A 15,658-nucleotide genomic window follows, 5' to 3' on the forward strand; every position below is an offset into this window, starting at 1 on the left:
AGTGCTTGCTACATTGGATCACTCAGGAATTGGACTACCAGTCTAGGAACAACATTGAGAATGGAATGCCATTTCTGATTTTATTTTAAACTATCAATAAGGCCCATTGTTTGGGAAATTACAATGGGCCCTAGCATCGCTCCCCACCCCCCACCATCAGTTGAGCCTTTCTGGGCCTCTGGAAGCCCCGAGGAGGAAGTGGGGAGACAAATCGTTTTGCCCTCGACTTGCTTCTTATCCTTGCATACTACACCTGCATGGGGATAAGGAGTGAGTGATTGGGAACATGGTTTGCCTTTTATATAGTAGGATATGGAATTACGTGATCATGCTACTCTACTGTTCGCATATTTATGAAACACTTTTGCATTTAAAACTTTGAGCAGGAAATCAGTGGTAGAGTACTATACATGCCCAGTTTCTACAGAAACTGAAAGACAGGACAATAGTATAGCGCAAGCCTGCATGCGCTCAAAAAAAAGAAGAAGGAAAGTTGGGTGGGAATGCGCCTGTCCGGGGTCCGCAGCCCAGCCCCTGGACTTTCCTGGAGAAGAGGACGGGAGACCCCCTGGAGACAGTGGCCCAGCATTCCCAGCAGATAGCCAGACCCAGAACCAGCCAACCACAGAAGGAAGGGAAGAGACACCCAAGCCTCAGAGGGTTAGAAGGGGCAGGTGGAGGCCAGCTAGCCCCACCCTCCAGCGGTAGTCCAGGGGGCCAGGCAGGGAGAGTGAGGGCAACCCAGAGGGGGCCAGAGCAGATGGGGAGGATGAAAACAGTGGGGACAGCCAGCCAGCAGCTGGCCAAACTGAAGCCATACCAATCAAAAGAAACAGCCTTAGCAGCTCAGAGCCACACCCCAGCCTGCAGCCCAGCTTGAAAGCAATAACCTAGCTCAGGGGATGCCAGCAGCTAAGTAACTCCAGGTGGAGCTGCCTGAGGCATTCTGTGGGAGAAGAGGGGCAGCCAGCCAAGGAGGCTCAGCTGTGCCTGCCTTCAGCCATCAGCTCAGTCAGAGAGGCTGGACGGACAGCCAATGAGGCACAGGTGGACCAGCCCAGTGCTTCCAGCCAAATGAGCACAGGTGCAGCTGCCTAGGCCAGCTAGGGCCATGGTTAGAAGGCAGCAGGAGGGCATAGTTGGCAGGTGGAGCATGGCAAGGCTGAAGGGATAAAAGGGAAGTCCACCCACAGGGTGTGGTGGGTTGAGCTGGAGCTGGAGCTGGAGCTGGAGCTGGAGCTGGAGCTGGAGCTGGAGCTGGAGCTGGAGCTGGAGCTGGAGCTGGAGCTGGAGCTGGAGCTGGAGCTGGAGCTGGTCAAGATCAAGATCAAGATCAAGATCAAGATCAAGATCAAGATCAAGATCAAGATCAAGATCAAGATCAAGATCAAGATCAAGGGGGAGGACTGGATCAGGTTGAGCAGGCCAGCGAGTGGACTGAGAGGGAGTCTGGGTGAGGTATACCACCCCTCCTTCCACAGAGTAGGGTCCTGCAGTATCCCTGACACCCCTTTGACATCAGGGCCAGGCATGCTGGTGTCCCGGCCAGTGGTGGCTGCAGCAAGCCCTGACAGCGCCAACATCATTTGTGATGAGGCGCTGATAAAAAATGTACTTTCTACTTTGGGACATCCACAAAACACACATGAGGATGATGCATGTGAAAGGTGAGTTCTCGAAGTGGATTGAGAAGACGCAGCTTTGGGACAGGGAAAACCTGAACAAAATGGAACATGTGGAAACTGTCAGGGCTTGCAGCGGCCGCCGCTGGGTGGGGCACTGAGCGGTCTGCTCCTGACATCAAAGGGGGGGCCAGGGATTCTGCAGGACCCTGCTCTGTGGAAGGAGGTGCGGTATACATCACCCAGACTCCCTCTCAATCCACTCGCTGGCCTGCTCAACCTGTGCCACTCACCCTCTTTGGCCTCTGCCATCTCCTTCTCCTTCATCCACTCTCCTCCTTGCCGTTGCCCTTGCTCTGCTCTCACTCCACACCATCACTCCTTACTCACACCCACCACCTCAGAGCTCTTCCTAGCCACCTTATATAGGGTTTCCTTTCCCCGCCCCGCCCTCCTTCTAGGCTTATTCCCTCTCCTGACTTGGCTCAGCTGTGCCTTCCCTCAGGTGTTCCCCTCCTATCACTAATCCCTTCTTGGCTTCCTTGCCTTGCTGGCAGGGTGGGGTTGAATGCGAGCCATCCCCAGCTGAGGTCTCCTTGGCCTTGCTCATGATGCTGGGCAGGGCTGCCCATCTCCTCCCCCAGAATGCCTGTGGCAGCTCCACCTGGAGGGGCTTGGCTCCCAGCAACTCCTGAGCCAGGCTGCTGTCCTCTAGCCGGGGTGTGGCTCTGGGCTGTAGTGGCTGCTTCTCCTCCTTGGCTGGTAAGGGCTCTGTTTGGGCTGCTGCTGGGCCCCTATTCCCCCTGCCTTGGCCCTTTTCCTCTGTCCTGCTTAGCCCCCTCTCTTCCCCCTGGAGGGTGGGAGTGGCTGGTCTCTCCCTGCTCCCTCCAGCCCTCTGAGGCTTTGGCCTTTTGCCCCTTCCCCCTGGAGTGGGCAGGTTCTGGACCTGGTTGCTGGCTGGGGTGGTAGGGCCACTGCCTCCCGGTTGCCTCCCACTGCTCCCTCCTGGCAAGTCTGGGGGCTGGGACTCAGACCCCGGACAGAAATGGCCAAAGATAAGAACCAAATGATTAAATCTCACAAGGTATTTTAGATATGCATTTTAATGAAAGAAACATCTCTGAGAAAAGACACATTCTCCAAGCATTTGGGGATCATTCAAAAACAATGGCAAGTAAAAAGTATAATAGTAAATATTTTGGTAAGTTTAAAAATATTTTTAAAGGAAAGAAATAAACTAGGCAGGTGCTTCTCTGCTAAAATCCTCCAGAATGGGAAACCGTGGGAACGATCTATTACTCCACCTCCTCAAAAGTGAATGCATGCAAACATGCCTATTTTTTTCTTATTTACCTGTTAATGCTAATTGAGAATGTTCATAGATTTGGAATTTTTAAGGCAACCATAGAGCAACAAAATGGGAAATTCTGTATTCATTGGCTTACTTGTTTTAGACTTCCAATTCCAATAACTGTGTTAGTTCACTTGAACTATTGCATTCTAACTGAAGATATGCAACTCTACTTCTATAGGGAGATTGTATCACTACTGGATTCCTTTAATGCAGCGGAATTGAAATGACATAAATAAATAAATACTGCATGAAGGATGTCCATGCTGACGAGCCCTGTACAGACAGTCAATTGCATGTGCCCTAAACATGTGCAGAGGGGAGTGGCCCTGCCCTTGACCCCACTGTTGTTTAATGAAATGTTTACATAGCTCTCTGGAGGTGGAGAGTGCCCTCAAGTATTAGCTGACTTATGGCGGACCCCTGGTGGGGTTTTCATGGCAAGAGACTAACAGAGGGCAATCCTACTTTTTTCTGAGATCTCAACTACACTGGAGGGTCTATAGGTGTGAACTTGTATGTGCATAGGGCTGTGTGTAGTTATTCTTCTGAATGTACAGAAATCGAGAGTGAGGCAGTTGGGCAATTCCCTTTTCCTGTATTTGCATTCAGCAAAATCAACACAGGTCTATGGAAACTCACCCTTAAAAGTCATATACATAATGATAGTATATTGTTAAAAATTGTAACGTGCTGAAGGTTCCAAACAGGAATAGCTAGTCTGTAGTCATTTGGGCCAGAGCATCATCCTGTATCTGTGTAGATATTGTAATTTGTCTGTATAAATAAAACCTTTGTTGATGAAGGGCCTGCCTTCATACAATATGAAAGGAAACAGAACAATGCAGATAGGTAAAAAAATCAGCATGGGCTTAGAGGTGTGTCTTTTTGGGCTTAGAAACACATAGGAGTGTATTTTTGTAGGCAATCAGGAAGGACTGAGTTGTTGCTCTGGACATGCACCTTACACACAAATGCATCCTTTATGAATGGCACAGTACTATATATATAGTACTCAGGCATCTGTATCTTTCCAGATGCCTAGGGTTAATTAGCACTGAACTCCAGGCTGTTCAGCATAGATTACCAAAACACTATTGAGGTTTCTCAGGAATATTGTCCCTTTACATTTTCCTCTCTTCTTTCTGTTTTGAATTTTTTTAAATTGCTTTTTGTTCTCTCTAGGTGGGCAATCACAGCATTACGAATCAATTGTTGCTTATGAACCAGGGTGTATATGTGTATGTGTGTGCTTAAGTATTTATTGCCTTTTACTTAGATGCCCAAACCAGTCTCTTGTTTTGTTCTGTTCTGTTCTGTTTTTTAAAGGATTTTTATAATGCTTGTAATTAAGATAAAAAAATAAATAATTAATAAGAGTTCAATTTAATTGTAAAGCAAAAAGCAGTACTTCACCCACTCATCCTGAACAGGAACTGATGATTAATCATGGACTTAGGAATGCCTGGAAGAAACTTGTTAAGATGTAAGGAACAAAAGGAAAATTGCAAAGAGAAGCAAAACTTTGGCCCTGCATTTGCCTTGGAGGAGCAGCAGAAGGGCATAGAGGACAAGGCCTTACCCAAAGTTGCCACCTAGCACTAGTATTCAGAGGGGGGTGGGTTGCCTCTGAATGTGAAGGTTTCCTTTAGTTTCCATGGCTAGTAGCTGTTGATGCATCACTCCTCCACGAATCTGTCTCATCCTCTTTTAAAGCCATTTTTTCTAATGGCCATCACTACGTACAAGAGCCACGAATTCCATTGTTGTTGAACAGGATATAGTTGTGAACCAGTTTGGTGTAGTGATTAAGAGTGGCAGGACTCTAATCTGGAGAGCCGGGTTTAATTCCCCACTTCTCCACTTGAAGCCAGCTGGGTGACTTTGAGTCAGTCACAGCTCTTCGGAGCTCTCTCAGCCCAACCCACCTTACAGGGTGATTGTTGTGAGGATAATAATAACACACTTTGTAAACCACTCTGAGAGGGTGTTAAGTTGTCCTGAAATCAAATGTTATTGTTGTTATTATTATTAACTTGCCCATGGGGATGGGCATTGCTGGATTTTATAGAGACTATAGTTCTGTATTAAGTGGTTTGTGGAACCCTGCTGCTATCCCACGTGTAGCTGATTGAAGAAGAGGTATGTTGCCAGTCTCCAGGTAGGGTCTGGAGATCGCCAGGAATTACAGCTCATCTCCAGATTACAGAGATCAGTTTTTCTAGAAAAAATGGCAGCTTCAGAGGGTGAGTTGTATGGCATTATACTCACTGAGGTCCCTTCTCTCCCCAAACTCTACCCTCTCCAGACTCCATCTTTAAATCTTCAAAATTTCCCAACCTGGAGCGGGCAACCCTATGACTGAATAGAACAAAAGTGCTTGTGTGAAAGGCTTTCACTGAAAGCAGCCTTCCCTCTTTACTCAGCAGACATAAACCAGACATGCTCTTGCTTTTAAGCTGCTATCTTCAGAAATCCCTACTCACTTGGAATTAAGAGCAGGGAAATAAAAAAATATTAAGTAATTAATACTGAGATTTTGTGACCCTGCATCTCTGGCCTTTCTTCCACTGTTCACTGCTCTTACTTGAGCCTGCAGGCTCTTGTTTGCAAGATGGCTGATCTGGCTACATGCTGGATTTTAGCAAAATAAACAGCTGCACACTGCATGTGCTGACTCATCTCAGTGTCTGACAGTGTGCCTCAGAGGAGATCTGATCTTTTGATAGCTGCTAGGTAAGGAATTCCAACTTCTCTCTTGAAGGCAGCATATCCCTGCTTCTCCTTCCCCCACAACAAACCACTACACCTTCATTGAGAGCCAAGCTACAAGTGACGCCTGACACAGGTCGGACACTTGTCAGCTTCCCTCAAGTTTTGATGGGAAATGTAGGCATCCTGGTCTTGCAGCTATAATGGAGAGCCAAGCTGTAAAACCAGGACGCCTACATTTCCCATCAAAACTTGAGGGAAGCTGACAAGTGTCCAACCTGTGTCAGGCGTGTCTTGAGCAAGAGCAGGATTTGTGTGTGTGCCTGGAGAAAACACATGGATTTGACATGACTTGTAACCAGGGAGCACTTCAAAGTTGTTCTGAAGACAAATTATTATATGGTACAATATTGTACACTATAACAGAATCCAAATTTAGACATGGAAACATTTTTGAGAATGGGACAAAATGACATATAGAAGGGAATATTTTCATGATCTTTTAATGACAATCTCTTCACCCATCTTCCATCTCTGTGCTGTGAAAAGAATTTGGGAGACCTCAAACATCTTTCTACAATGATATGAGATAGATTGACAATGAATGTGTGCTGATATGTTTTAACACGATAACAACCTGATCTTTTCAATGATTTTGTGTTCTTTTGTGTGGCTTTATAAATGTATATGTAGGTTTTTGGAAAAAAACAAACTAGGCTTCTTTGACCCATCCATTTGAATGTGATTAGCCATGTTTTGGGAAATCATCCAAAAATCTGTTTGACTGGGATATGGGGAACGTTACCTTGGTCATGTGTAGGAACTTTCAGATCCTGGCTTTACATGTCAGAATCCACTGAAAATAGTTGATTTCATCACATTAAAAATAATGTGTATAATTTATTTATTTTAGATACATCTTATTTATTCAAAACATGTATATCCCACCTTTTAGCATATGGCTCATGAGGTAGCTTCCAAGTGTTATTCAGTTGACAATACAATGGCAACAGTTAGTGAAAATCCACAATGAACCTGATAAAACCAGTAAAAAATCTAGAGCCCAAAGTAAATAAAGAAAAAATATTAAAAAGCCATCATTAAAAAGAATGAAAATATAAGTTGATGAGGGGGAACTTCACTTTAGATTGTGAGGGAACATGTTGCAGGAGCTTGGTAGCTGATCTTTACTGTTGTGCAGGCTTCTATGGGAGCAAATGGTCTTTTAAATAACAGGAAAACCCATAAGCAAAGATGCTTGGGTCAAAAAACCTCTCTCACTTTACTCCTAATCCTCAAACACCAAGAAAAAAACACTTGATTATCAACTTCATTTGTCACCCTTGTTTACAATTTCAACTTTAGAAGGTCCTTGAATACAACCTTATGAAAATTAGCATGATGGCTCATTACTAGGCCTGGTAGCTTACTGTGCTTTACATATATAGATTATCTAATTCAGCCATTATTTTCAGGAACTAGTCCCAAAGGCTCAGTTCATTGTTGGAGGAGCAACTCGGACAGATATTCGTCAAGGAGCCCTGGGTGAGTAAATGAACTCTGCATACTTGCAGAACAACAGATACTACTTTGCTCTTTGGTGGAAAGAACATAACAGAAGCGGATGTTGCACTTTATGACTACAGAAATTCTAACTAAACATTTTGTTTTTGAGCTTATTGACTGGGACTGACATACACTATTGTTCCTTGGGCTTGGGTTCCCAGGTGGGGCCTAGAGATCTGGAATCACAACTGATCTCCAGACTACCGAGATGAGTTCCCTTGAAGGAAATGGCAGCTTAATAGGGTAGACTACGGTGGCACATTCCTACTGAGCTCCTCTCCCTTCTGAAACTCTGCCTTCTCCAGGCACTGCCTCCAAATCTCCAGGAAAATCCCAAACCAGAATTGGCAACCCTGTTCAGAAAATGGGGACAACACAGAGCAGGGCTTATGATCTTAACTGATGAATGAATGGTTTGCGGTGGGGAGGGGGCGGGATTCTGATGTTTGTTTCGTACTATATTGGAAATGGTGTGGTTTTATGTTACCTACTAAGTGAAAGTATATTGAATTTAAATATTGGTATTTTTTTTCAACGTTATGACCTAATTCAAAGAACTGTACTGCTAGGGATTCTTTAAACAGCTCTGTTACTTGTTTCCACATCTCATGACAAACTGTTTTTGAAAGTAAGAGGAGTTTAAAAACAGTTTGTGATAGAGCAAAGAACTGCTTTTCAAAGGGGGGGAAATATACAAAGATTTCACTGGGATTGCTCAATCTCCTAGAACACCTAATGAAGCTCTTTGGAGTCCAGCCTATTTCTTTTTTGGATAAGAGCTGAAGTAGATTGTTGATGCCTATACATGCAAAATAAATTTAATGCTTAGAAGAGAAAGGCAAACTTTTACAAACCGATAAAAGTGTGCAAGTCTTTATAAGACTTGTCATTAGGGTTGCGAGCTCCAGGTTGGAAAACATTTGGAGATTTGGGGGTGGAGCCTGGGGAGGGGTATAATGCCACAGAGTCCACCCTCCAGAACAGCCATTTTCTCCAGTAGAACCAATCTGTGTAGTATATAGTTATAATTCCAGGACATGCCCAGGCCCTACCTGGGAGGTTGGCAATCCTACTTGCTATTAGGCATGCCAACTCTAGTTGGGAAATTCCTGGAGATTTGGGGTGGAGCCTGGGTTGGGTGGAGCTTGGGGAAGGGAATGAGCTCAGCAGGAAAGTGATGCCATAGAGTCCACCTTCCATTTTCTCCAGAGGAACTGATCTGTTTAGTTGGAAGATTGTTTGTAATTCTGGAAGGACTCCATGTCCCATGTTGAGTTGTAGGAACAAGGCACCCTCAGACGTCTATTCCTTGGCACTAACCACAGCACCATTAAACCCTTTAGGCAATAGGAAGGTGCCTGTTCATTTAATTTGTGAGACTTTCCAGTCTCTGGGTTCCCTGAGGTTGTACCCACGTGCAACTAGTAACTGCAGACACAGGCTAAAATAAAATATCTTTTAGTTTATTGAATATAAAGTGCAGTGAGTGTTGCTGAGTATAAAGCACTCTAGCCTGCTGACATCAGCCTGTCAACCAAGAGCCAATCAGGGCTCACTTGTTTAATTGGCGTTGCTAGCTATATGAAATCGAGGAAGAAAAACAGGAGCCGTGGGAGCCAGTCTCCCAAGGCTGAATTTCCAGGAAACCGGCAGAGACCAGCAGGTGTTCAAAATCAACAAGCCAGCACATTTTTTTAAGCTAGGCTGGAAGCAGCCTGCAACAACTTACAGCTTGAACCAAAGTTCAGTCACATTCAACAGGAGGTTAAGTCTTGGCTGGGCCTTCTTGTTACACTACCATACTAGTCATAACCTTAAGGTCACTGATGACAACTCTCCAAAATATTTTTATTATTTAAAACATTTCCACCCAACTTAGGGATGCCAGGGCAGTGAACTATAAAAACATTAAAACAAGAAATAGTGTACTTAAGACTAGGGAGACCTTCCAGCCTCTCTCTTATAGAAAAGCATTGTTACACAGATAATGTGATCCAACTTCCAACAAATACCCAGATATCATGTTCCTGTCATGGCACCAATATAACACTCTAGGATTCAAACAAAACTTTATGGGGTGGGAGAAAACTAAAAAACTGCTGGCACATAACTTCAAGTGAACACCCAGAAATTACTTCTTGTTAGTGATGTGAAGTCAATGTGATGCTCTAAGAGAGTTTTTGTTAGAATCCTAGAACATTGCGTTGACATCACTCTGGCAATGCAATGTTATTTCCAGGTATTTGCCAGCTGATAGCAAATATCCGGAAATGACTGTTAAGGCCTGGTTCATACACTTATCAGTCCAGAAATTGTTTTCATGTGGTGGATGAGCAGGTCCTTCCACTATACACCTAATATAATGTGTGAGATGGGCTTGCTACTTGGCTGCCCAATTTGCATGTTTCTTACTCTTTAGGAATATTTATTTACTTACATCATTTATACCCCACTTTCTCCCAATTGAGACCCAGAGTGTCTTACAATATTGTTCTCTTCTCTTTTGTTTGATCTTCACAACAACAACCCTCTGAGGTAGGTTAGGTTAACAGAAAGCGACTGGCCCGAGGACATCCAGCAAGCTTCCATGGTAGTGTTGCAGGTCTGGTCTGAAACAAGTATTGGTTGAACAGGGGAAGTAGGCCTGACAATTGCTTTAGTTTTTATATTTGCAAAACATGTACAAGTTGCTTGCTCATCTAGGTTCTTGCTATTCCATTTTTGGAGAGAGATAAGTCACAATAGTTAAATAGATGCCCAGAATAATCTAAATAACTTGTTCTGAACTAGTACAAAGTTTGTTACATGCATATTATGAGAAAGGACTTCTATAGCTCAGAGAGGAACTTCTGTCATAACAAACTGGAGGATTTGGGTATGGTCATGTGGGTTTCATATCACTGAGCCTGTTTTAGATAGCCACTTCCCAAAGACCCCTTAATTTCTCAGGGCCAAGCTACAAGTGACGAATGACACTTGAATGGCAAGTGTATTTCTCCCTGTTCACTTGCCCTCCACTCAATCCACTTGCCGTTCAAGTGTCATTCGTCAGTTGTAGCTTGGCCCTCAGATGATCTTTCTGAAAGCACTTTGGTGAGATTCTTAAAATTATATTTTATCTTTTAGATCTAAGATAGATAAGGGATGATGACATGTATGCATATCTTCTTCTGATATATTTGATGTATGGAACTGTCTTTTGTATCTTTGTGTTTCTTGTATATTTGACTATTTCAAGAGTGGTTAGATGGATTTTAAATAAAATCTTAAGAGATAATATTGAATGATTATTGGCTGAGATCCATGGTTTGCACTTGATACTTGGAAATAAACTTGTGTCTTCTCATCAGTCAGAGGACTGTCAGCCTATAAGGAAGAGGCTGTGGGAGAGAACAACTATTTCTATGCAGCTTTGTGGTTTAGTGGTTAGAGCATTACTTTGACAGTTTCCATGTGTCTATTTTAAAAGGAATGCTCCCCCAACAAAAGAGAGAATATTCTGCAAGAGCAGAGTAGGGTTTTGAGTGGGGTCTCCCAGATCCTAACCAATACATTTAGCCACTACACCATGCTGGAAACAAAGCACTGATATGGCATGCACTCTAATGATCATCTGTATGGAGAGCCCGGCTCACTTGGTGGAGGGGTGCCTCTGGTCCCCTGCTACTGCCTGGTACAACATGGGGAGCAATGGGGGGGGGTGACATTGCTGCAGCTATAGAGGTTTGGGGGATTGCTAGAGTATTGCTGCAATGCCATGACATAGCAACATCACCCGCAAAAGCTTCCTGAAGTTGTCAGTCAGCCCTGCTCCACATTCTGTACATACTATGCTAGAGGGGAGGGATGTATGACAGATCCTCCGTCACACAAAGAGGATTGCCAGATTAGAAGGTGGGTGAACTATGACTATCACACACAGTTTTGGACAACTGAAGTTAGTAGGAGTCTCATAAAACATAACACTTGTTTTCATGTCCATAAAAATCACTGAACATTACATTTCAGAAGCTAAATATTTCAGAAAATCACAAGTGAAACAAAGGGTATTAAGAAGAATGGTAATTTGCTTCTAGTGTTCAGAGCTCTTAGGGAATGGAATCCCATCTCTGTGGAGGGGTCAGTTTTGTAATGTATAAATGGAAGTTAAGTCAGGCAAGGCATATAATTCAGTAATTAATTGATCAATTTATTTCACCAAGACTACTATTAAGAAGTATGCTTTTGAAGAGAGTTCATGTTGCAGATTGTTCATGCTGTCTAAAACCAATATAGTGAAGAAATAAAAAAGAGAAAGAGGGTAATGACTGTATATAAGGGCTAAATATATAACTGGTGGTGCTTTCTCATTCTTGGTAAGCTAAACTAATTGTTACAGAACAATTATAGATGTTTGTTACATGTTTCATGTTCTGTTTTCAGCACAACAAAATAAATGGTTTCTTTCCCATACTTTTGGAAAGGGTCTCCAAACCCTGGGAATTAAAAAACAAAAAACAAAAACTGTCTTGTACACTTCTACTTATCTATGTGCTGTTTTTTATCAATCGAAACATTTATACCCTACCTTTCACCATGGCTCCAGTTAAATTCACAGTTAAAATATCAAACAACAATAAAACAGCCCTATTGTGCTTCCTAAAGCTTCCAAGGACAGAAGTCCCCTAATCTTCTCCAGGAGCCTATTTCATAAAGTAGGAGTAACCATGGGTTGCCAATCTCCAGGTAGACTCGGAATTTCTTCCCAATTTACAGCTGTTCTCCAGATTACAGGGATCAGTTCCCCTGGAGAAAATGGCTGCTTTAGAGAATGACATTATATTCAGCTGAGGTCTCTCCCCTCCTCAGGCTCCACCTTCAAATCTCCAGGAATTTCCTAACACAGAGCTGGCAACCACAGACCTACCAAAGCTGGTAACCACAGAGCATGCCACCTATAATTTGTAAAGAGGAAGGGGCTCTCCAATCATTCAATGAAGGGGATAGTTGCCATTTTTGACTGCCAAGGCCTCAACAGAGCTGGCAGAGCCTCCTTGGCAATCAGAACTAGATTGGACCACACTGGAAGGACATAAGGTTGCCAACTCCATTAGGGAAATTCCTGGAGATTTGGGAATAGACCCTGGAGAGTGTGGAATTTGGAGATGTAAATGAGCTTAGCAGGGATGTAATGCCATAGATTCTGTCCTCTAAAGCTGCTTTTTCCTCCAGGGGAACTGACCTCTGTATTCCAGAAGAATACCAGGCCCCACCTGGAGGTTGGCAACCATAAGAATTAGTTTGGTGTAGTGGTTAAGAGCAGCAGGAATCTAATCTGGAGAACTGGGTTTGATTCCCTTCTCCTCTACTTGAAGCCAGCTGGGTGACCTTGGGTTAGTCACAGCTTCTAGGAGATCTCTTAGCCCCACCCACCCCACAGTGTGATTGTTGTGAGGATAATAATAACACACTTTGTAAACCACTCTGAGTGGGCATTAAGTTGTCCTGAAGGGTGGTATATAAATCAAATGTTGTTATGTTGTGGGCAGAGGGTTATCCAAAGTACCAAAGAGTTTATTGTCTATAGCCATAGGCTGTCACAATTTTTCCAAACATCAACTAATAAACAGTTAAATAGCAGAGGCACCCAGGGCTTTTTTTTCAGCTGGAACACAGTGGAACAGAGTTCTGGCACCTCTTGCCCTGTGTGCAAAATTCTGAGGGGATGTTTGGTGCTGTGTGGAGATTCGGCGTGAGTGGCTGCTCGGGGAGGGGAGTCTGGATTGTTGTGAGGGGCAGGGGTTCACAACTATTGTGATAAGTATGATCCTTCTGAGTAGTTCCTATGTCATTTGCTACCACCACCACCCACAAGGTAGGGGGTTCTGTCTCACAGTTTATGTTAATCCATAGCGCATTAAAATAATATTATTTCAAAGAATCCCGTGTGTTTCTACCTCATTTCCTTCTTGAGAGTTCTACCATCTCTTTTCCCAGAAAAAAAGCCCCGGAGGCACCTATATAAAAGAGGCACAGAGCAACATTCAGTGCACTCTGGGATTGGCTGAGTAACTAGACAGTTACCCCAGCTGCTGGTGAGAGAATTTAAATAGTTCTCCTTTGCTGCCCTCAAGATGGCAGAGGGAAGGGAGGAGCAACTGACAAGGAGTGCTATTTGGGAGTATCCTGGGCAAACCAACTCAGGGACTTACTGAGTGAACAGAGATGTGAGGAAACATCCTCTGCCCACAGATACAATCTAAAGCAAAAATTGCAGCCTCAACTGGCTGGTGATGAGGTAAGAGTATGGAAACGAAGCTCGAGCAACCAGCAGGCTTCTTGCTCACAAGTGGGGCTGTGTTCTCTAAGGCTCCTAAACACCTAATGGGGATGTCACTGACAGAGGCATCTGTAGAGTACCTTCACTGAAGTGAATGGGGGATTCCACATCTTGATCACATGTTTTGGATTAGGGTGTACACGTACATGGAAATCCCTGCAGAAAGGGTAATGGTGGTAGAGGCCACAGTGAAGACCTTCTTACCCCATCTTCCCCATATTGGCTCACACAATCCAGCTCAGAACATGCCATGATCAGAGTAGTGGATAAACTGCAGAATTGTCTGTAAAGAAGGAGCTTCAGAGGTCTCCAAGAAAATAAGTATCAAAGAACCGAGTATTATATCAAGCATATAAGACTCAGTGCCTGAACCTAGCCTTGATTTTCTATTTGCATATGACCCACTGACTAGCTTTGAAGCAAAGACACTCCTCACCCTCAATAAATCTTCTGTGAAATGTTTTTCTTTCAAAATTAGTCCAGAGCAGGTCTAATTTAGAGGGGGGAAAGACAGGCAGTCTTTTAAGGTCTTACTTCATTAACTTCTTTGTCAACAAAAAAAAGTTAGGCAAATGATCAACCTGACAAACTCAGAATATTTCATATACACTGTTTGAATGACTAGCTTTAAAAAAAAAATCTTGGTTTTATTTAAATATTAAATTACATGTATAACATGTCAAAAACATTATTTACAGGTGGTTTTGAAGGTTCTTTATATGTATACATACATGTCAGCCCTACCATTTCTTTTGCTACTGCCATCAAATGACAAATTACAAAGGCTTCTGCCTTTCATATTATTTTGCAGCTCTTGGCTCAGAAAATAAGTATGAAATATCTTTCTGTGCTGTTTAGTCAGGTTGAAAGCCATTTAGATTTATTGAATGCTTTGATGTGTATCATAGCATTCCACACATCTCCAGTGCTGGGCAAGGTCCTTTCCTGATATATGTGCAAGCAGACTTTACATAGCACAATATTAAAAATTTATGTGTAAAAAAACTGAAAGACAAAAAACAATACTGTTAGATAGAATTACCAGATAAGAATAGTAAACAGCATCTCTGCACCTGACAATAATAAAAGTAGAACTCGCCACTGAAGTCAAGGGCCCAGTAAATGGAGCAAATTCAGAACTACTGAAATTACTCCAGGTCCCAGGATAACATTTTCACTGACCTGTAAAGGAAAATGATCTCATCATTTCAAACACTGAAAGTTTGCTTGTTATATTTATGAGTTATCACATTCAGTTCTTTCATGAATCCCAATGTCCCCAGGTGACTGTTGGCTTTTGGCAGCCATTGCATCTCTCACATTGGATCAAGAAATATTAGATCGGGTTGTTCCCAAAGATCAGAGCTTCCAGAAAAACTATGCTGGGATCTTTCACTTCCAGGTATTTCTTCAATAATGTATATAGCAATAACACAGGGCAAAGAAAGAGAGGCCAGTGGGACTCTAGCATAAGTATTCATTTACTGCTATTTTGCAGAAAAGGCAGAAGAATCTTGGTCCTTGTGGGTTGGTCAGCTTTTTGGAAGCGTATTCCATTTCCCATATCTCTTCAGTCTCCTCTTCTTTTCTCCATTCTGAATCAAGTATTCCACCCCTGATATGATCTCATACTGTAAACATGGTTATTTGCACAGAAAGATAAAACATGGGTGTGAAGGTGGTTAGCCATTTCCTGTGATTTGATATGCAATCTAGCTTGAAGTGCTGTTATATGACCTGATTTTCAATCTCTCTCTCTCTTTTTCCACACTTTTACTCAGTTCTGGCAATATGGAGAGTGGGTAGATGTTGTTGTTGATGACCGGCTCCCCACCAAAAATGGACAGCTAGTTTTTTTACACTCAGAAGAAGGAAATGAGTTCTGGAGTGCCCTGCTGGAGAAGGCCTATGCCAAGTAAGCCAAAGCTAATTGTGAGAGAGGCCCTAATTATAGCTACAGTAGATTCTCCATTCCCAGGATCACTGAAAATGGCAAAAATTGTGAATACTTGGAGGCAAGGTTCTACTGCATTCCTATAGCAAAATAACCAATTTTCCTGTAAAATTTAACAATATAATGATGGTGGC

At 43.1% G+C, this 15,658-nt stretch overlaps 1 protein-coding gene across 1 annotated transcript in view; it reads left to right on the forward strand.

Moving 5' to 3' along the window:
* The window catches only part of CAPN8 (calpain 8), a 70,742-nt gene that overhangs the window by 2,219 nt on the left and 52,865 nt on the right, over nt 1–15,658 (forward strand). Inside the window, exons 2-4 of the mRNA XM_054975058.1 lie at nt 7,161–7,230; nt 14,854–14,972; nt 15,352–15,485. Of these exons, the coding sequence (XP_054831033.1) occupies nt 7,161–7,230; nt 14,854–14,972; nt 15,352–15,485 (323 nt within the window). The remainder of the gene's footprint in view (nt 1–7,160; nt 7,231–14,853; nt 14,973–15,351; nt 15,486–15,658) is intronic.

Source organism: Eublepharis macularius, chromosome 1, assembly GCF_028583425.1.
Source record: "Eublepharis macularius isolate TG4126 chromosome 1, MPM_Emac_v1.0, whole genome shotgun sequence".
Classification (NCBI taxonomy): Eukaryota; Metazoa; Chordata; class Lepidosauria; order Squamata; family Eublepharidae; genus Eublepharis; species Eublepharis macularius.